We start from the raw sequence: 21,976 nt of genomic DNA, 5'->3' as shown, positions 1-21,976 counted from the left end.
TTCAAAAGTTTACCTCGGTGTTGTGTATCACTGCGAACTCACATTTTGTTTCTCAGGCACACAGCTTTCCTTTACTGTGCATTTTAGTGTCGGAGCAATTTGAAAAAAAAGATGCAGGGAGAGACATTCTGCAATGTAAGGAGGTGCTTCTAATCTCCGGGTCCAAACTGTTTAGTGACATACACTCACATTCTGAACATAATCACTTTAGACATGCTCTATATTAGGTTGCTGAAACTGAATTTAGAAACCCAGATTAGAAATGGTATGTTATTTTGTAATGTGAGAGAGACTTTGAGTGACAGCAAAAATAAAGTCATTCACGTTTTTGGCTAATAATATTATTGAAGTTCTTTTTAGCTTTATCTGCTTGTGGTGGCATGTAGGATTAAAGGGAATTAACTTCTAATTGAATATTCTAAGTATAATCACTTTGGACACGCTCTGTATTCAGTTGCCTAAATTGAATTTTGAAATGTTTAGTATGAATTACATGTTATTTTGAGTGCGACAGAGACTTGCAGTATCCAGGGAAGAAAAGCTCAACTGTTTTATTAGCTAGTTATATGTTTGAACTTTAATTTTAGTTTTATCCGCGTGTGAATGAATGTAGAAATAAAGGGAGCTAACTTCCAGTTGAATTTGTTTTTTTTTAAACAATATACGTGCAACTATCATGTGAAACAGACCTGAAGCCACTCAAATTTACTTCCAAAAAGCTATTCAGCAAAACCACTATCCCAAGATGTGTATGTGTCCATGTGTAAGCAGAACCTCATGTAAAAACATGACCCCATGTGTTCGGGCTGTGCAAGCTGATACCAGGATCCAGTCTGAGCCTCCAGCAGGAAACCAACATGCGGAAGCTGTAAGCCTGCCCCTTCCGATGGCCATATAAATCCTGGGCACTGGACCGTAATTCAACACTCCTGGGTCGGATCTGTTTAGAAAGATCTTAGCAGAACCGCTTCCCACAAGTTATCAGAATGATTGTGTCGACACTTTTTCTCAGTTTGTTGCTGACTTTCTTATCATGTGAGTGTTTTTTGTTCAAGTCTCTCTTTGTGACTGTCTCAATGTTCGTCTACCGCAGGAATATAAAAGACTCAGCCATCATTTCATCAGCATTAATGCTCATGGTTTATTTGTTTTCTTTTTAAAGGTGTCCAGTCGGAGGTTGTTTTGACCCAGCCAGAGACAGAGACTGGCCGTCCCGCAGGCAGCCTGAAACTGACCTGTAAAACCAGCGGCTTCAATCTTGGCAGCTACACCATGCACTGGGTCCGACAGGTTCCCGGACAGGGTCTGGAGTGGCTGCTGTACTACTATAATTCAAACAGCAATAACTATGCACCAGCGATTAAGGGTCGATTTACTGCGTCCAAAGACACTTCAAACAGCATTTTCGCGTTGGACATGGAGAACCTGAAGATCGAAGACACCGCCATCTATTACTGTGCAAGAGAGCTCATGGGTACAACTGGGTTGACACTGCAATTATGACCAATACAAAACCCTAGTCAGCCTCCATTGTTTCAAACTAGTCAGTGATTACTTCTACAAACCGTCTTAACTTGCAGAGCAGTATTAGTTCTGTGCGGTTTAATGCCAGTATCACTATTTAATTTGTAAAAGTGTTGGGTAATTATTGATACACCAGTTGGGGATTTTGAGAATCAGCTCATGTGTTACTCTGTGAAGTATAAAACAGTATTAACATTAATCAAGAATGTTCAGAATTCACTAGCGCAATTATGTGATGAAGATTTATCGTGACATTATTTTGTCTGTGGTTCTGAAAATTTAAAACGATGGCAGATTTTTGATTTGTTTTATACAGAGCTAGTTATTGTGTGACCCAGTCCAGAGGATGTAACACTGTGGTACGAACTTGATGACTGGGGCCAAGGGACCATGGTGACAGTGACTTCAGGTAAGACCCTTGAACTTTCTTAGTGACTTTTTAAAAACTTTCTATTCATGTGACTAATTTTTGAATTAAATGAAACTCAGATTCTGTGCTGAGTTTGGTTTGGTTCGGATTGATTTTTGTTCAGATTGATTACAGACTTCAGTTAAGGCTCAGCAAATAGTTACAATGGGGATGATGGAGTCAGTTGCTCGGTGTATCTCTTTTTTTGTTCAGATGGGCATTCTGTGTGGCTGGGTTACTTGAAACGCCTAATGTCTCTTAATCAGTCAGCTATAAATAATGGTTAATGTCAGTGACAACCTGACTGTGAGTTTTATTATCAACAACAAACGCTAAGAAATCAAAGATGTTCGAGACATTACTAAACATGATTAAAATATGCTAAAATATCATTATTAATTTCTTGAATGTATGTTCTTACCCTGATTATATTTTCGCATTTATTTTGTTAATTAGTTGATGACAAGCAGGTTAGAAACTGTCATAAAATTTTCTTGCGGTGCTATATTGCATTCTGTTGATTAGATTCTGAGTTTGTTTTACTTGATTCTGTTGAATTGAGTTGATTGGATTTTGGCTTTGTTTTGGTTGATTCGGTTTGAACTGTGTTGATTGGATTCTGACTTTGTTTTTACTTGGTTTTGTTGAATTGTGTTGATTGGCTTTTGAAATTGTTTTATTTGATTCTGTTGAATTGAATTGTTTGGATTCTGATTATGTTTCATTCAAATCTGTTGTTTTGAGTTGATTGGATTCTGATTTTATTTTCCTTGATTCTGTTGAATTGAGTTGATTGGATCTTATTCAGTTTGTGAAATTGATCAGCGTTTTTATGCTTTCTGTAATCGGTGTTTTCTTTCTGGTGAGGAGATTGACTCTCTGGATTACTTTTCATTACCAATGTTTGTGAAGTTCTTTGGTTTTTCATGAATCATTTCTGCATTTGTTAAACTTATATGACACATTTTTCTCTGCTTGATTGAAAACATTACATCCATTTGTAACGGTCTGAAAAACAACTTAAGGCAGAAACCCGGAAGTGTGAGAAATGAAAAAAACGAGTTTTTAATGCATTGACTTTTTAAAACAAAACTCAGTTCTAATTGTAAACTAACTGAATTTTGTTTTGAGTAGCCTCATTCAAAATAAAATTTGGGACTAAAATCTGAAACTACAGAATTGGTCAGATTATGTAATTGAAACTAACTTAAAATTATAATGTGGTAATATTTGTCCATTCAGTAATTTTGGTTTGACCATGAAGTGAATAATCAATATATGCCTTCAACCGCCCTACTGTGCGCTGCACAAGATTGTCACGATCAGGAAGGGTGTACAGGTTGGAAATAAATTGAACTGTTGCCAGAAACGTTACAGCTTTAAGTGTTAAGTCCCCTCACAAACAAGGCTGCTGTTATGACTTGTTATTTCTATTCAATTTAATCATTAGTTTGCTGGATTCTGAGCAGGTTTGTTAGACTTCAATTTGTTTTTTTTTGTGAGGTTGCATCATGTTTTGGTTCTATTGAAAATGTTTGCAGAGCGAGTTCTGCTGCAAACACACCGTGTTGTGATCTGGTGATCGTTGATCTGTTGAGGAGGGACTGTGCTTGAGTAACATTAAATGTGTTATATTTGGGAAACCGTTTCTGGTTTCTACATTGTTCTTGCAATGTTAACATGGTTGGTGACAGTGAACCGCTCCAGGTTCCCCATTCATTGCAATCAGCATGCGAGTTTAAATTTCATAAAGCCTATTATAAAGTGAAAGACAAATCACAAAGGTTTTAGAAATGAAGGGAAAACAGACACCTTCGGGCGCCATTTTTACTTAAAAGTAATAATTAAGGATTAATCTAATCCATGCTTTACAATCCAAATTCAAAACGCCACTATCTAGTTCAATCACAAGGTCTGTCTCTAAACAGTTTACAAGTCATAGAGAAATATAAATAGAATTTCAAAAGTCTAATGTTATAATAGTTCTTGCTCTTGAGCAAAAATGCCATGACTGTGTTATAATTGATCAAGAAACACCTTTCAATTCCGCTGTACACTACATACATATTTTTCTGGCTGGAAAAGATCAATGGCAAAAACCATTTGGAAATTCTGCTCAATTCTATGAAGAACAGGTCCGTTTCACTGCTTTGATCAGTTTCACACGTAACTTGAGTTAATTAATTGTTATGTCCCTGATTAAACTGGATTTACAGGATAAAAATAAAACATTAACTGAATTATTTAATCTGCACAGTGCTTTAGGTGTTCCCAATCTGTGCATTTTAAATGAATAGTTACATTTTACAACACAATATCAACTGAGGAGTCATTTGTTCGGAAACAACTGCTATAGTGAATTATGTGACCAAGGCCAAATTTCGAATTAATTAAAATAATCCACTCATGACCTCGCAGGGCAGCATGGTGTCTCAGTGGTTGGCACTTCTGCCTCACAGAGCCAGGGTCCCAAATTCGATTCCACCGTCGGGTGACTGCCTGTGTGGAGTTAGCACATTCTCCCTGTGTCTGCGTGGGTTTCCTTCGGGCGCTCTGGTTTCCTACCACAGTCAAAAAGATGTGCAGGTCAGGTGATTGGTTGTGTTAAATTGCACACAGTGTTCAGGGATGTGTCGGTTAGGGTGCATTAGTCAGGGGTAAATATAAATTAGGGGGAATGGGTCTGGCTGGGCTACTTACTGTCCAGAGGGTCAGTGTGGAATTCTTGGGCCAAATGGCCTGTTTCTATACTGTAGGAACCTTACTCTTAAAACCATGGGAGTGCTTGCTGCAAACGCAGAGAATCCATATTAAATCGATGTGTTCAGACGGATGCAGAGTACACAAATTTGCAGAAGACATGAACTAGAGGATAACAGAGCACATTGTTTATTCAGAAACTTAAAATAGAGTAATATTTATTTTAATAAATATACTTGACCGATTTATTGCAATGTAGCGATCGGAAGGAATCTGCTCACATTAGTTAAGTGTGACAATCATTTAGATTAGATTTCCTGCAGTATGTATCGGGCCATTTGGCCCAACAAGTCCACACCGACCCTCTGAAGAGTAACCCACCCAGATCCATTCCCCTACCCTATATTTACCCCTGACTAATGCACCTAACACTATGGACGATATAGCATGACCAGTTGACCTGACATGCACATCTTTGGATTGTGGGAGGAAACCCACACAGACACAGGGGAGATTGTGTAAACTCCACACAGGCAGTCACCCGAGGCTGGAACCGAGCCTGGGTACCTGGATCTGTGAGGCAGCAGTGCCCACATTTACTTAGACATCCACTAAAGCGGGCAACTCCAGACAGAAGCATGTTTTCAATTCATACCTTTTTAAACATTTTCGTTTATTAAAAGCTGTTAACAAGAATATGACCTTGCCCTAATTCCTCCAACAGAAATGCTTTCCACACTGGAATGCAGTACTGACTTTATGCAGTGCATGCAAAATCTCCACAGTTCAAGGAACGTTTTAAGAATATGTAAAAATAATTTAGAGAATAATCCATTTCCTCCGGATCTGTGCTTTAATTGGCGATATTTCCCACCTCAATAATTTTGTTAAATACAATGACTTATTAAGTTTATTAACTCAGTGGTTATTTATGTTCATTGTGAACACATTCTCATTCACATTAATCCTCTGGTTAGTTCCTCTGATGAATGTTCAATTACAGTGAATATATTTGACGTGAGGAGTTGAGCAATCTATCCTCTAGGATTAAGTCTGTTGTGCAGTTTGTTTCTGTGCTATCTCCGACTAACTTGTTAACGGTCCTGACCATTTGTAGATTGTCCAGTTCGGATACCTGAATATCAGACAGTTCAATTTTATCTTGAGCTTCAAAACCACTTTTATCTGCCAGAAATACAATATTCGATTAGGTGCCTCAGAATTGAGAGCCCTGACTAAGTTGTTCCAATCAGAACGAACGTTTCAGGAACAAAAGGCAGATAGCAAGAGTTTTGAAATTGGTTGTTGGCAACAAGAGATATTTGATTGAGCGAGGCAGAGGGAAATATGCTGCATATTTTCTTTGTGCCTCAGTTATGCAGGACATGTTCCGTGGCACAATGTAGAATCAGAATTTTTTTGCATCTTATTATTTGAATACCTATTATCAGCTTTTAATGTCACTGGCAACGGTCATATTACACTTAAAAACATTTTAATCTTTTCCAAACTAAGTAGACCGTCTGGTGCAGCAACATTCACAGGGGAAAGAGGAAGGGAGTTCGAGGTTGGAATCCAGTGACAGTGAATTGATGGCAATGCAATTCCTAGATTTATTCCGCTGTAGTTCCCATAGAGTTTGAACAATTTGGAGCTGCTGTCAAAGCATTCTTGGATAAATGTTGAAATATTACTTTCATTGTACGAAAATTCTGGAACAATCCCTGGTTGTTGGAAGGTGACAATAACTAACATGGTTTATGTATTGTCAAAACAGGTGGGCTGTGTTCTCCGTGATAGTGTCAAGCTCATTGTGTTCAGGTCTGTTGTGATGTTGTAGTAGAGTCCCTGATTCTGTGCCAGGTGGCCTGTGTTCACTTACAATATGTTAGAGAGGTATGTAACACAATCTCTTATCAGGTTACTTCAGTGCAAGAAAGCAGATTGACATGTCTGGGTGTTTGTTGGAATTCCACTCACAGAGGCCAATGAAATCTATTCAATCGCTGTCCTGACTTGTGTCTCTTAGATATTAAACAGAATTTTGGTGGTTAGCAGCTTTTTCCAGATCAATGTTTGTTCACAAGCTTTTGGGTATCGCTAGATGGGGTTAATGGAGTAAGTGCTCAAAGAAATCCCAGCTTTTGACTTGCTGTTCTAACAATATCATTTATAACTAATCCAGAATGAATCATTTTCGAAGCATATTTGATGAGATTATGCTTAGGCTGTTTTACTTGATATTAAACCAGTGCTGGAGCTAAATTTGATTGTTCAGTACGGTGGGAGTTCCGCTGAATCCAACACTTGCTGCAGATGGTGAAAGCTTTTCAGTTGGTCTTCAATTGCTATCTCAGTCCATCCAGTACCTCTGCTAAGAATTCTTTTTCCAACAGGAGTCAAGCCAATGTAATCACTGTTTATCTCAACAGGTGTGAGCTCTTGTGCCAAAAACATGAAAACAATTTGGTGAAGAGGGGGTCTCTGGATGCGATAGGTTAACCTTGCCTTCTCTCCACAGGAGCTGCCAGACCTGCTGAGTTTCTTCAGAAATTTCTGTCTTTATTTTGGTTTTCTAGCATTTAAAGTTTGTTGTTTCATTTAAAAATGTTATGTTCGATGAAGCACGTTCTTCAGAGAAAAGATGCATTTGAACAAATTGCGAATGTTCAGAGATATTAAATATCAGAGAATCATTGAATTGGAGCGCCCTGATCTCGAGCTGTAGTTTCACAAGAAACCAATATGAAGTAACAACACACTCCAGAGCGCAGTGGCTGCTGTAATTGGGTGGAAGTTATTTTGATCACTCAAATAGAGAATGTCAATGATCCTGTTCCAAATAATCAACAGAAGTTTTTCCTAAAGCATGTGTGAAACAATTAATTTGTTGAAATATTTTAATAAAAAGTGTTCACCGCCAGTGCTAGCTTAATGAATGACACAATGATAGGAAGGTCGGAGCAAGAGGAAGGCACTCAGCCCCTCGAGCTGTTCCACCACTTACTTCGATCATGGAGCATCTGTGAGCTAAATCCACAGGTCTCCCTTTGGCTAAAACTCTTCAACACCTTTGATTAACAAGCAAAAACTATCCCAGATTTACTGATTCGACTGCCCATAACAAAGAGAGACACCATTTCTGAAAGACATTCCTGTGAGTACTGTGACACAATGAGGCTGGAATTAATTGCTCATGAAAGTAAACTTTAAATCTCTGACAATTTCCAATTGAAACATCCCAATCATCATATTTCTTTAATTTAACACTATACTTCCCTGGAATAAAGAAATGTAATGTGTATTGCCTTGCTAAAAACGCGGGAAGCTTCCTTCCTATTGTATGATTAAGAAAGAGCTCTGTTCATTCAGTGAAAACACAGTCAAATCACACAAAACGAAATCATGTCATCTTGTGGAGACACACAAGTGCCTCAAATAATTTTCAATTCTTCCAGTGGTTGTTTGAATCTCTAGACAGGTGTGGAAGTGTCAGACTTTTTATATCGCCTTGAGAAACCAGTTATCATCAGTCTATTTGAATTGCTGAAGTTTGTGTGGTATTAGCACATTCACAGCGCTGTTAGGAAGTGAGTCCCATGGCTGTGATCAAGGAAGAGGAAACGGGCAGGGAAATAGTTAAGAGTCAAGTTGAAGTCTAATTTGGAGGAGAGCTTTCAGGTGAAGCATTTACATGCATGTGCGCCCTTATCCTCAAGGATCACAGTTTTGGAACATGCATGCAAAATGGAAGCTGAAGAAGGCCCCACGGCCCCTCTAGAAGGCTATTCCATTCATGGGATCATCATTAATCTTGCTGCTCACCAGTCTTCCCAACACACCGATAACATTGAACCTGATTGTTTACTGTTCAGCAAAAGGATGGTGGAACTTTGGAATTCTCCACCACAGAAATTGATTCAGGACAAAATCTTAGATGATTTCAATAAGGAGATAGATTCCTTCAATCCTTAAAAAATGCTCCGGATATGTGGGAGAAAGGCAAACAGGGTACAATATTGGTTGAAAGCCATGAAAACATTGAATGGGACATGGTTTGTAAGTTTGCATGTAACGCCAACATTGGTGGTATAATTGGCAGTGAAAGTTATCTGAACGTACACTGAGATCTTGATCAGCTGGGCCAATGGGCTGAGGAGTGGCAGATGGAGTGTAATTTAAATGAATACGACGTGTTGCTTTTTGAGAAGTCAAATCAGGTCACAACTTACAGAGTTAATGGTAGGGCACTGGGTAGTGATGTTGAACATAGGGCCCTGAGGGTCCAGACTCATAGAGTCTTACAGAGTTCATGGTAAGGCACTGGGTAGTGATATTGAACACTGAGGATCCTGAGGTCCAGACTCGTAGATTCTTGAAAGCGTCTCAAGTAGCTAGTGTGTTGAAGGCGTTTGGCACATGTACCTTCATTGGTCAGAGCACTGAGTGCAGGGTTAGGGCTTCATGTTGTAACTGTCCAAAACATTGGAATGAACTGCCAGAGGAAGTGGTAAATGCAGAGATAGGTCCAACATTTAGAAGACATTTGAATAGCTCCATGAACTGGATAGGTCTGGATGGATATGGGCCAAAGGCAGGCAAGTGGAATTAGTTTAATTCGGGAACTCTGGTCAGCATGGATGAGCTGGACCAAAGGAACTGTTTCTGTGCTGTATGATTTTATGACTCACTGACTTTATGGTGGAGTAGGCTCAAAGTTAGAAGGTGAGCAAGTGAGGGGCTAGATTGGGCATGTGGGAGAGTTTGGGCTGGTAGGCTGTGAGGTGTTGGCTGGCTGCTGGGTAAGCTTGCATGCACTCTGTCTGGCAAGGTGGCATCAAGGTAAATGGTAATGGTCACAGGATAATTTGGTCGAATTGTGCTTGGTAGGTGAGGGGTAGTTTGAGCTGAAATGCAGGAGGTCTGTCTTTGCCAGGCTGGTTTATGGAGAGGTGAGCAGGATGCCAGGCTGGTTAGTGCAGAGGTGGGCAGTGTGCCAGGCTGGTTAGTGCAGAGGTGGGCAGAGTGCCAGGCTGGTTAGTGTAGAGGTGGGCAGTGTGCCAGGCTGGTTAGTGCAGAGGTGGGCAGAGTGCCAGGCTGGTTAGTGTAGAGGTGGGCAGTGTGCCAGGATGGTTACTGTAGAGGTGGGCAGAGTGCCAGGCTGGTTAGTGTAGAGGTGGACAGTGTGCCAGGCTGGTTAGTGTAGAGGTGGGCAGAGTGCCAGGCTGGTTAGTGCAGAGGTGGGTAGAGTGCCAGGCTGGTTAGTGCAGAGGTGGGCAGTGTGCCAGGCTGGTTAGTGTGGAGGTGGGCAGAGTGCCAGGCTGGTTAGTGCAGAGGTGGGCAGGATGCCAGGCTGGTTAGTGCAGAGGTGGGCAGGATGCCAGGCTGGTTAGTGTAGAAGTGAGCAGCATGCCAGGCTGGTTAGTATAGAGGTGGGCAGGATGCCAGGCTGGTTAGTGTAGAAGTGAGCAGCATGCCAGGCTGGTTAGTGTAGAGGTGGGCAGAGTGCCAGGCTGGTTAGTGTAGAGGTGGGCAGTGTGCCAGGATGGTTAGTGTAGAGGTGGGCAGAGTGCCAGGCTGGTTAATGTAGAGGTGGGCAGTGTGCCAGGCTTGTTAGTGTAGAGGTGGGCAGAGTGCCAGACTGGTTAGTGTAGAGGTGGGCAGTGTGCCAGGCTGGTTAGTGCAGAGGTGGTCAGTGTGCCAGGCTGGTTAGTGTAGAGGTGGGCAGTGTGCCAGGCTAGTTAGTGTAGATGTGGGCAGAGTGCCAGGCTGGTTAGTGTGGAGGTGGGCAGAGTGCCAGGCTGGTTAGTGTGGAGGTGGGCAGAGTGCCAGGCTGGTTAGTGTGGAGATGGGCAGTGTGCCAGGCTGGTTAGTGTAGAGGTGGGCAGTGTGCCAGGCTGGTTAGTGCAGAGGTGGGCAGAGTGCCAGGCTGGTTAGTGTGGAGGTGGGCAGTGTGCCAGGCTGGTTAGTGTAGAGCTGAGCAGAGTGCCAGGCTGGTTAGTGCAGAGGTGGGCATAGTGCCAGGCTGGTTAGTGTAGAGGTAGGCAGAGTGCCATGCTGGTTAGTGCAGAGTTGGGCAGAGTGCCAGGCTTGTTAGTGTAGAGGTGGGCAGAGTGCCAGACTGGTTAGTGCAGAGGTGGGCAGTGTGCCAGGTGGTTAGTGTAGAGGTGGGCAGAGTGCCGGGCTGGTTAGTGCAGAGGTGGGCAGAGTGCCAGGCTGGTTAGTGTAGAGGTGGGCAGTGTGCCAGGTGGTTAGTGTAGAGGTGGGCAGAGTTCCAGGATGTTTCGGGGGTGGAAGGTCACTGTAATGAAGTGACAGGGGGACGTGTTGTCAAAATGCAAAGCTCGGAGTCTGGCAAAATGGTAGGTGGTAAAGGACAGATGCGAAAGGAGCTGGGATGCAATGTGCACAGGTTGACTTGGGTAAGGTGAGAGGTCAGTGATCAAGGGCTGAGGTCATGTCTTGGGTAGTGGGCTTTTGTCAGAGGTTGAGAAAATGATGGTGCCAGGTCCAGTCAGGGCCAGATTCACCATGGGACAGGTGCAGGGCGGCAGGAGTGCAAATGAGTGAAAGGAATTGAGATCATATGTCCATCTGGAATATAGAATATAGAACATTACAGTGCTGTACAGGTCCTTCAGCCCTCGATGTGCACTGACCTGTGGAACCAATCTGAAGCCTATCTATCTTACACGATTCCATTTTCATCCATATGTTTATCCAATGACCTTTTCAATGCCCTTAAAGTTGGCGAGTGTACTATTGTTGCAGGCAGTGCGTTCCATGGCCCTACTACTCTCTGAGTAAAGAAACAACCTCTGACATCTGTCATCTATGTCCTCTCTTGCTAGCCATCACTATTCAAGGAAAAGACTTTCACTGTCCACCCTCTGTTTATCTTTTATGTCTCAATTAAGTCACCTCTCAACCTTCTTCTCTCAAATAAAACAGCCTCAAGACCCTCTTCCTTTCGTCATTAAACCTTCCCGCCATACCAATCAACATCCTGGTAAACCTCCTCTGAACTATTCCAAAGCTTCCACATTCTTTCTATAATGTGCTGACCAGAACAGTACACAATACTCCCAAGTGCGGCCCCACCAGAGTTTTGTACAGCCGCAGCCTAACCTCGTGGTTCTGAAACTCAGTCCCTCTATCGATGAAAGCCAACACAAAGTATGCCTTCTTAATAACTCTATCAAACTGGCTGGCAACTTTTCGGGATTTGTGTACATGGACACCGAGATCTCTCTGCTCAGCTACACTACCAACATGGATTGCCTTGGATGTGTTTCGTGTGATAGGGGCTGTGTGTTCTGGGCATGAATGGGTGTCTAGCAGGGGAGAGTTTGTCAATATGAGTGGGAATTTAGGTCTAGACAAAGTAAGTGCAGTGGTTAGTCTGAAAGATGAGATTTGCTGGTGAACTGCGTGTCAGTTTGATAGTTTTTAATGTTAAAGATTACTTGTTCATTTCTCAAATTATATTTACGTAAATACTCAGCTGTAACACTCCAAAGTCTCTGAACCTTAATGGTCCTCCATTTTTCAGAGGCCTCCAGAATTCAGATAATTGTAAATGAGATGTTTCAACTTCCAGACAATTGGCATGAGTTCAGCCGTGACAGCCATCCTCCCCATCCCAGTGCTCAGCTCCTGCCTGTGCTGCTGCTGCAGTGACCTTCCTCCCAGAGAGAACATTCTACCTTGCACTGATAAGTGAGGAAGGCTCACTAGGCCTGATTTCCAAGTATGGGGACAGCAAACACGAGGGGACACAACTTAAAAGTGAGGGGAGATAGGTATAAGACAGATGTCGGAGGTAGTTTCTTTACTCATTGAGTAATAAGGGTATGGAATGCTTTGCCTGCAACGGTAGTAGATTCGCCAAGTTAAAGTACATTTAAGTCGTCATTGGACAAACATATGGACGTACATAGGATAGTGTAGGTGGGATGGGCTTCAGATTAGTATGACAGGGCAGCGCAACATCGAGGGCCGAAGGGCCTGTACTGCGCTGTAATGTTCTATGTTCTATGATTCACTCTGATTTCTGTCCGGGGGTACTGCCAGCTGTTGGGTATTTCCAGCAGCACGGCACCTAGTGGGGCAGCACGCTGGTTTCGTGGTTAGTGCTGCTGCCTCACAGTGCTAGGGACTCGGGTTCCATTCCAGCCTCGGGTGACTGTCTGTGTGGAGTTGGCACTTTCTCCCCACGTCTGTGTGCATTTCTTCCCACACTCCAAAGATGTGTAAGTTGGGGGAATTGTAAATGTTGTGTTCAGTGATTGGGAGTTTAGGTGCATTAGTCAGGGTTAACTGTAGCATAATAGGGTAGGGGAATGGGTCTGGATGCGTTACTTTTCAGAGGGTGGGTGTGGACTTGTTGGGCCAAATGGCCTGTTTGCACACATTGTAGAATTTCGATGAATCTGCATTTCCTTGGTTTGTATTTTGTGAAACGTCTCTGCTCTTCACAGCAATCAAGTGAAAGTGTCAGTTGGTGAGATCTTCAAACAGTTACTGGGGTGGGATCAGGATGTTCTTCGTCCTAAATTATATGGTAATGGTCAAGGTCGAGGGCATGTTTCTAAAGAGGGAACCAATGATCATGATCAGCAACTGGTAGGAAACAAAAATAAACCCCAGTTATGCTGTAGACTCAGCGGGAGCATACTGGCAAACGTTTACAGCTGAGGATACATTTGAGTAACTGATAAGGTCAAATTAACAGAAACTAACATGCTCAATTGGTCATTCTATTGTAGAGACACCGTCTCCCCCCACACTTTATGGCCTGGTCTCCTCCTGTCAGGAGCACAACACCGGTTCTCTGATCGTTGGTTGTTTGGCGATGGACTATTCCCCTGACGTCACCAAGGTAACCTGGAAGAAAGGTGAGGAGCTGATCACGACTGGATTGAAGACTTACCCATCAGTGAGAAACAAGAAGGGAACCTACACCCTGAGCAGCCAGTTAACCCTGCCTGGGTCAGTGGTAGATTGCCCCAGTGAAATCTACTGTGAGGTTCAACACAGCGGGTCACACAAGAGCAAAGAAATGCCATGTGTTGGTAAGTGTTGTGGGAACTGAGATAAACAGAGCATCTGTGGATTTACATGAATAAGGCATTATTTATAACCGTTTTCACAGAATCACCTTATATAGCACAGGAAAAAGTCCCTTTGATCCATCCAATTCACGCCTATCAATAACAGCCACCTAACTATTCCAGTCTCATGTGCCAGCACATGATCCATTGCCTTGTGTGACTTGCCCTTGCAAGGATACTTCATACCTATTATGAGGCGCTCAGTCTCTACATGACTTATAGGTGCTGAGCTCCAGGCTAACACCACCCTCTGTTTGATTTTGTTTTCCCCTGAGATCCATTTGGAAGCTCCTGGCCTTACCTTCACCCTGTGCCCCTGAGGCATTGATCTCTCCATCAAGGGGAAAGGTTTCATCCAGTTTACCCTGTCTATGCCTAAAATAATTCTAGACATCATGATAATCATCTCCCTAATTCTCCTCTGCTCCAAGGAAAACCCCTGTCCATCTAAACTAGTTTCATAACTAAAACCCTCCAACCCAGGCAAGATCCTGGCAAATCTCATCAATACTGCCTTCAGTGCAATCACATTCCTTCGATAACATGCACACAACGCTTCAGTATGGCCTAACCATCTCACCACTCTTCATTGTCAATGTCTAGGCTAATAAAAGCAAATATCCTCCCACTTTCTTAGCCTCTTTATCCAGACGACACAGTACTATAGGGGATCGGTGGGTACATGCACCAAAGATCCTCAGGCCTTTCCAGGGTTCCACCATTCAAAACGTCATACCTGACAGATTCTTCTGCCGAATTACATCACCTTACATTTATTCAGAATAATTTCCATTTGCAACTTTTCTCTTCACATACAACCAACCCTTTTATATCCTCCTGCAATCTAAAGCCATTATGCTCATGACTTACTACCATGACAGTTTTCATTTCATCTGTGAATTCACAGGTTAATCCTCCTAAATTTGAGCCTCAATCATTGGTATGTAAGAGAAATAGCAAGGAAATCAACACTAATCCCTACAGAACACCAGGAGACATAGATTTCCTGTCACGCAGACACCCGATGACTATTAACTCCTGCTCCCACCACTCAGCCAGTTCTAGATCCAATCTGTCAAATTAACTCGGATCCCATTGGCTCTGATTATTGCTATCATCTGGACATCGAGTTATATCTATGAAAACTACTATCAAATTGTTACACATGACTTCCTCTCAATAAAACCGTGCTGAAAATTGTTGATTTATCTTCCAAATGAAGACTAAATTCACTTGTCAATAGTTTCCTTACAACTGAGACTAGCTTGAGTGATCTATGTTTTCATTATTTATCCCTTCCTTTGTCCTGCATAACAGTGCAACGTTGGCTGATCTACACTCACTTGGCACAACTGCTGTGGCCAGACAGGAATTCTAAATTATTGTCAGCGACCCAACTATTTCATCCTTTGGATCGCTCAACCGCTTGGTATACTTTTCATCTGCCCTGGAAATATAACCACTTTTCATTCAGCAAGACAACACAGAACATCATATCATGTGTCCTAATTTCTGAAAGTACATCACAACACCCCTCCATGATTTCTGTCCCCACATTGTCCCTCTTCCTAGTGAACACTGACACAACACATTCGTTTTGACCACAACCTAATCCTCCGGCTCCACTCCAATAATAACACTTAATGGGCATTACTGTTTCCCGAATAATTCTTTTATTATGAATAAGTCTGTAACTTTTAAAAATATTTTCCTTTCTTTTGACTGCTATTATTTTCTCATGGTCCCTTTTGCTCTTCTAATTCCTTTGTCTTTCAAACTCCCCCTTGCACGTTCTGTATTCCATATTAGTTTCTATTGTTTTGAGATTTCAGTATAGACCGGAAGCCTCCCTTGTTTCTCTTTATCTCTCCCTCCATGCCCTTTGGTGTCCAGAGCCCGCTGCATTCTTGGTACCATGCAGTGGCTTCCTGGTAAATGTCCTCCCTGTGATTTTCCTATCTCTTTCTTAAATGTGTCACACTGCTCTGACTCAGATTTACCAATAAGTGTCAGCTTCCAGTCCACTCTGGTCAAGTCATTACCAGATCTTACTAAAATTGTCCTTCCCCTTTTCAGAACTTTGGGCCAATTTCTATTCCTTTGCAGTACAATCTGAAATCCAACTGATTTACGATCACTGTCTGCAAAGTGCTCCACCATTGGTGTTTTACCCACTGGGTCCACTTCATTCCCTAAAGTTAAGTCCAGGTTCACCCCTCTCTTGCAAGGTCTGGATTAAAATTCTCTGTATTAAACACATACTTTGTTCAAATATTCTCCTGGGGCTATTTTCAGAATTGTGCTCCCTCTAAGTTTTTGACAAAGTGAATATCCAAGCCTATGCTGAGGAAGTGAAAAACCTCTTTTCTCATTCCCCTATTTAATTTACATGTCTCTGAAATTTGCCCATGTATTTGCACTTGGTATTTTGGACCAATAGTAAGGTCTATCGTGCTCTCCCAATCGTTATGTTTGCTGTATTTTGGTTTTGAAGTACTGTCCATTTGCCTTTGTTCAAGGAGGTATCCATGATTTCATTTCTCTTTACAGCCTAAAATACTATTGTCAGAATTGCAACAGAAACAACATTCTGTACCGCACACCCCTGCCCCCATCATTTTCTATCTTTCCCTGTCTCGCCTGAAGGCACTAAATCCTGGAATATTGAATAGCCGCTCCTGCCCGGCTCTCAATATGTCTCCGTGATAGCAATGACATCATTTCTTCATTTATGCAAGTAATTCGTCTGCCTTGTTCATCAGACTCTGTCATTAAAACGAATACCATCCAACGTTGCTATCTCCCTTCTGATGTTACCGGCCTATAGTTTCTGTGCCTCCTTGATTCCCTTGCTGTGTCCTCTAAGTTTCGTCTTTCACATTGTCCTGCTGGTCTTTCTGTGTGGATCCCAGCTTCTCCAGCACTCTGCACAATTATGATTCTTGTATCCATTAACCATAAGAAACCTTGATATTTGAGAACTGATTGTATTTGTTATGAAATTCATCGGATAATGTATGCGATGTGTTTCCGAAAGGTACAGATCCTCTCCCACCAACCCTTCTCCTAACTGTGAGCTCCAGTGAAGAAATCGCAAGCAGCAAGTTTGCAACCGTCGTCTGTTCAATCATCGAGTTCCGTCCGAAGTCAATCTCCGTGAGTTGGTTGAAAAATGGCCGACCCTTGGATTCTGGCTTCTTCACGTCTCCCGTGTGTGAGGCGGACGGGAACTTCTCGGTGACGAGTCGGCTGATGGTCCCTTATGGTGAATGGTACAACAGTGCGGTCTATACCTGCCAGGTCACTCATGGAGAGAACACTCAAAGTAAAAACATCACCGCACTCCAGGGTAAGAGATACAGACTGAGAGAGCTACAAATCAATCTGAACTCTGATGTGAATCAAACACACGAATTTATCAGGCGTAGTAAACAGCACGGTACAGCTTCTCGTTTCCCAACATGCCACGTATCTCATTTCAGTTTGAGTGTTACATCAGCATTGCTCATAATTCAACCTTTTGGCAAGTCAGAAAAGCATGTTTCCTCTCTGTTGAAGATAGATAGAGACAGTGAGCTTTGTTAAATAGTTTATTGCCTGACCATGCTGGGAGAGGCATTCAGAGTGCTGAATGCTTGCCTGGTAGCTGCTTCAAGGATAAGTTTGGGGTGGAGGGGGATATTGGAGAGATATCTGATTGAAACATAGAAAATACTGAGAGACTGAGGTCGAGTGAATGTGAAATAGATGCTTTGACTGGTAGGCGAGACTAGGACCCAAGTGCACAGTCTCAGGGTCAAAGGGGCACCGTTTAGAACTGAGATGGGGAGGGTTTCTTCAGCCAGAGGGTGATGAGTCTGTGGAACATGTTGCTGCAGAGGGCTGTGGGGGCCAGGCCATTGTGTGTACTCAAGCCAGAGATAGATCGGCTCTTGTTTAGTACGGGGAGAAGGCAGGAGAATGGCTTTAGCCTGAAATGTCGATTTTCCTGCTCGTCGGATGCTGCCTGACCTGCTGTGCTTTTCCAGCATCATTCTGATCTAAACTCTGGATTGGCCGAACAGCCTTATTCTGATGCTCTATCAAATTGACGTGGTTAACATATGCAGTGACCCTTACTTGAAAATAAATCAAAATGCGTTCAATGCTTCATTCCCTGCTCAGGAATGACCTGTTGGTTGGACATTGTACGACATCGATTTTTATCTGGTCCTGAGCTCTTTAACTTCATTTATGGGATCAGACCACAGACCAAGTGGCTATCACATTTGATGAACTGGGATAAATGTGATCTCACTGAGCTTCTTTAAGATGCTCTCTGTAATTAGTGGATGAGGCAGGAGAATAAATTCTGGTGGGAATGCTACAATAGGGATGAATGAACTAGGAACTCGAGACAGGCTGATTTAGCCTGTTTGGGGTGGCGATGTTTACACAGTGAGTAGTGGATGTCTATAAAATTAGTGACATTTCCATCGCGTTTTTAGATTAATTTAAGAAGCTTTTGTTTGTTTTTTTTCTCTCCTGCTCTATGAAGAAATTAAAAAATGCAGCTTGGTAAATAAAGTGAAAGTACAGACCAGTTATGAACTAACTGAATGGAGGGAAAGACTTAAGGAGATGGGTGTCCTTCTCGATATCCAATGCTGTACTCAATGTCTTGTTTTCAGATCTATTCCAAACACAGCCCACGAGGAACAATGACATAAATTAGAGAATGACATCACACCAATAACGCAAAGTATTTTTAATCATGTTAAATATAATGAACAGAATTTCCATGGCTGTTCACTGCTCCTGTAACACTTTAGAACTCTGCAAAGAAAATAATTATTATTTATTATAATCTGTTCAAAATTTGGGATGTGATTTGGCAGTCAGTGTGACCAGCAGCACTTGCACCTAAAGGTTATGAACATGGAAATGAACTCATTATATTCAGATTACTCTTGTCACAAGTATCAATGGATGATCTTAAGTGAGAGACAAACTCCGAAAGAAAGATAATTCCATGGGTTACATGATGGTATCTTCGATGATTTTACTTTTTTCACAGGTTTCACTTGTTACAAAGCCAGTGTCCTTTCGGAATAATTACACAGGGTATGTTATAGATAATCACAAATGTTTCACAGATCAAAATACATCAACAATAGTAAGCATCGTTTCAGCAATAGTTGGAGTTGCCATTTTGAAGGTGGTGTCTTCACCCGGTGAAGGAGTAATCTGAGGATTGGCTGTTTGTATCAGAAAGGGGCATTTTTCATTGACTTTGATTTTTGTTTCATAGAAGATACCGAGTGCCACCCTAACACCGTTAAAATCCTCCCACCGCCAGTAGAACAAGTCTTACTGGAGGCGACGGTGACGTTAACCTGCGTTGTGTCCAATCTTCCTTCTGGAGTCAACGTGACCTGGAAACAAGAAAAGAAGCCTCTGAAATCAGAGATTGCTGAGCAGCCTGGACAGAATCCCGACAGCGTGATCAGCAAATTAGACATTTCTACTGAAGCCTGGATGAGTGGCGTTACTTTTGAATGTGTGGTGTACCATCAGAATCTACCGACTCCGCTGAGAGACTCCATCCACAAGGAGAAAGGTGAGCGGTGAGATTAAAGCACAAAGGATCCCATGTGTAATCCAGATCCAGTTACATCAATGGCAGGCTTTGATTGGTAATGAACCAACACCGTTGGGGGCATTAATGATGCATCTGAAGGCAGGATAGCTGAGTAGCTGATTAAGAAAAAGATGGACCAAAGGATATTGTATTCTGATTAAGTCAGATAAGGTAGGAAGAAGCCTGAGTTGTGACGCCACCATCAGCAATGACAAATGGCCAGAATGTCCTCGTTGTGGGCTGGAAACATGGAGGCAACTTTCACATTAAACTTTCCTTTTTTTAATGAACAGTATGCGTACCATTCTGCTCCTTTAGAAAACGAAAGTAAATAAATCCCAAATTAAACACGGTGTATTTTAATATTTAGCGAAATTGTGATATCGGTTCAGGATTTTTTTGGTTGATTTATATTTGTCTCAAATATTCTGCAGTGATTAATCCGCTGGAGCCATCAGTGTCGGTCCTCCTGCCACCAACAGAAGAAATCTCCGCTCAGAGTTTTCTCTCCCTCACCTGTTTGGTGAGAGGTTTCTCCCCCCGAGAGATCTTCGTCAAGTGGACAAACAATGACAAGCCGGTGAATCCCAGTAACTACAAGAACACTGAGGTGATGGCGGAGAGCGACAACACTTCCTTCTTCATCTACAGCCTGTTATCCATTACAGCGGAGGAGTGGGCCAGCGGTGCTTCTTACTCCTGTGTGGTGGGACATGAAGCGATTCCATTGAAGATCATCAACAGAACAGTCGATAAATCCAGCGGTAAACCGAGTTTTGTAAACATTTCACTTGCACTGATGGACACTGTTAATTCATGTCAATAAAAATCTCAAAGTTGCATTTAATAATTCAACAGAAGTAATGAAGTGTTTTTTTTTCCTCCAGTTGTGAGTTAAATACTGAATTAGTTGTTTCTCACTCTGACGTACATTGCATCTGTGTAGTTAAAGTGGATTATTAACAGGTCTAGAACGAGTGTCTTGTGCAGTTAATGTTCTCTGCTCAGATACACCCTGGGTCAGAGATAGAGTAAAGCTCACTCATTGCAGGATTCCGCCAAGGATGTTATCCATCCTAAATCCCTCTGTGACAAAATCTGACAATGTCCATTTTATGTCAAGGGTAGGGCACGAGTTTTGAACTTGGTGTTTTTGATTCCCCCAATTGGACATTCTTACAAAATTCATGTCAGTTTTAAACTGCCAAATTACACCAATTGGAAATGTAAATTTAAGGCACTTTAAAATTAAATTTGATTGGAACATACCAATCGTAAAGAGTGCAGAACAGTTTGAATGTAACCTTTGTTTCTGGGGAACTGCCAGGGATCTTGCGCCAGCGCATGAGTTGACAGAATGTATCTTCACTTTCACACCAAAGAGAATCAACAGATAAGTTGTTGTGGAGCAGAGGGGAGGGGAACGATGAATGGTCTGTCCTCTTGCTCCCTGTGCAGAGTTTTCATGGTGCATGTCCTCTGTAATGTAACCCAGTTGCTAACAGGGACAGTCAACTTCTTGCTTACTGTCCAAAGATTTAACATTTCCATGCAAAACAATACCTTTGAAGCATGTTAGACATGCTTGGCTCTGTTAACAAATGATTAACATTGATTCCCATAATCCAAAACTGGTGTTTGCATCGTCCCAGTTTGAATTCCATAGTTTTGTCTCAGTTTTCTGGAACACATGGGATCAATTCTGGTATTCGAATACCTGATATCATTTTGTTTCACATACAGAACACAAGTAGACATTTTCTAATAAACATATTCAGAAATGTTATCTCTGGGGCAGTGGGGATTTGAACTCACGCCTTTTCTCTCAGAGACAGAAGTTCTATCACTGCAACAGAGGAGTTGCTCATAAAACGCTTATCTCTGCACAACGATGGGAAATGTTTCCTGCAACACCAAGGTCAAAATCTAATTATGGGCAATGCATTAAAATTAGAACAATATATCAGAATAATAAAAATTGCAGTCTGGTATATGAACAGATACAGAGAGATGATCGCAAATGCACACGTAATAACATATATACGGGCTCTCACCTAAAGACACATATTTATGTGCACACTTAAATGTGCATATAGATAAGATGTCACACACGCATACTCGCACAGAGCCACACATACAAGTGGTACTTGAACACCCACCTAAGCTCATACAAAAAGTCACATACACCAAAAGAAAATCATTTGCACAAATGAACAGGAGTACTCACTCATAACCATGAGAAACATCGACCCTTGGTAACACACAAATGGGCATGAATACATATACATTCATACAGCACAATGCGTACAGACATACACACATGAACACACAGATACAAAATCTGAAAAATGTCCTCCCACATGTCAACTCACACAGGCACGTAAGTGCACAGAGATAAACATTAATATCATTATTTTCCCATTTTCAGAATCACAAACATATGATGACAGAGGCAGCTTAATTAGTTATTATTAAACCACATTGATCAGCATGTATACAATATCACACGCACACACAAATTCAGAGTCTCACATGCAGACACACAAGTGCATAGATCAACAAATAGAGGAGTGTTTATTAAATAAGGATAATGGGCACAAGGATCAGCAA

At 42.0% G+C, this 21,976-nt stretch overlaps 1 gene segment (V, D, J or C); it reads left to right on the top strand.

Annotated features, from left to right (window-relative positions):
• The first annotated feature begins 1,899 nt into the window (after positions 1-1,899).
• LOC148142403 (Ig heavy chain C region-like) lies at positions 1,900-20,216 on the top strand. The segment is given in 5 exon segments: positions 1,900-1,933; positions 13,402-13,707; positions 16,784-17,095; positions 19,037-19,345; positions 19,801-20,216. Coding segments are annotated over 5 exon segments (1,338 nt in total).
• The last annotated feature ends 1,760 nt before the right edge of the window (positions 20,217-21,976 follow it).

This window comes from Chiloscyllium plagiosum, unplaced genomic scaffold (genome assembly GCF_037043375.1).
Source record: "Chiloscyllium plagiosum isolate Xiang-an unplaced genomic scaffold, Cpla_swu_hap1 HiC_scaffold_29, whole genome shotgun sequence".
Lineage (NCBI taxonomy): Eukaryota > Metazoa > Chordata > Chondrichthyes > Orectolobiformes > Hemiscylliidae > Chiloscyllium > Chiloscyllium plagiosum.
Note: the sequence above shows the minus strand (reverse complement) of the source record. Positions and strands in the feature narration are given on the sequence as shown.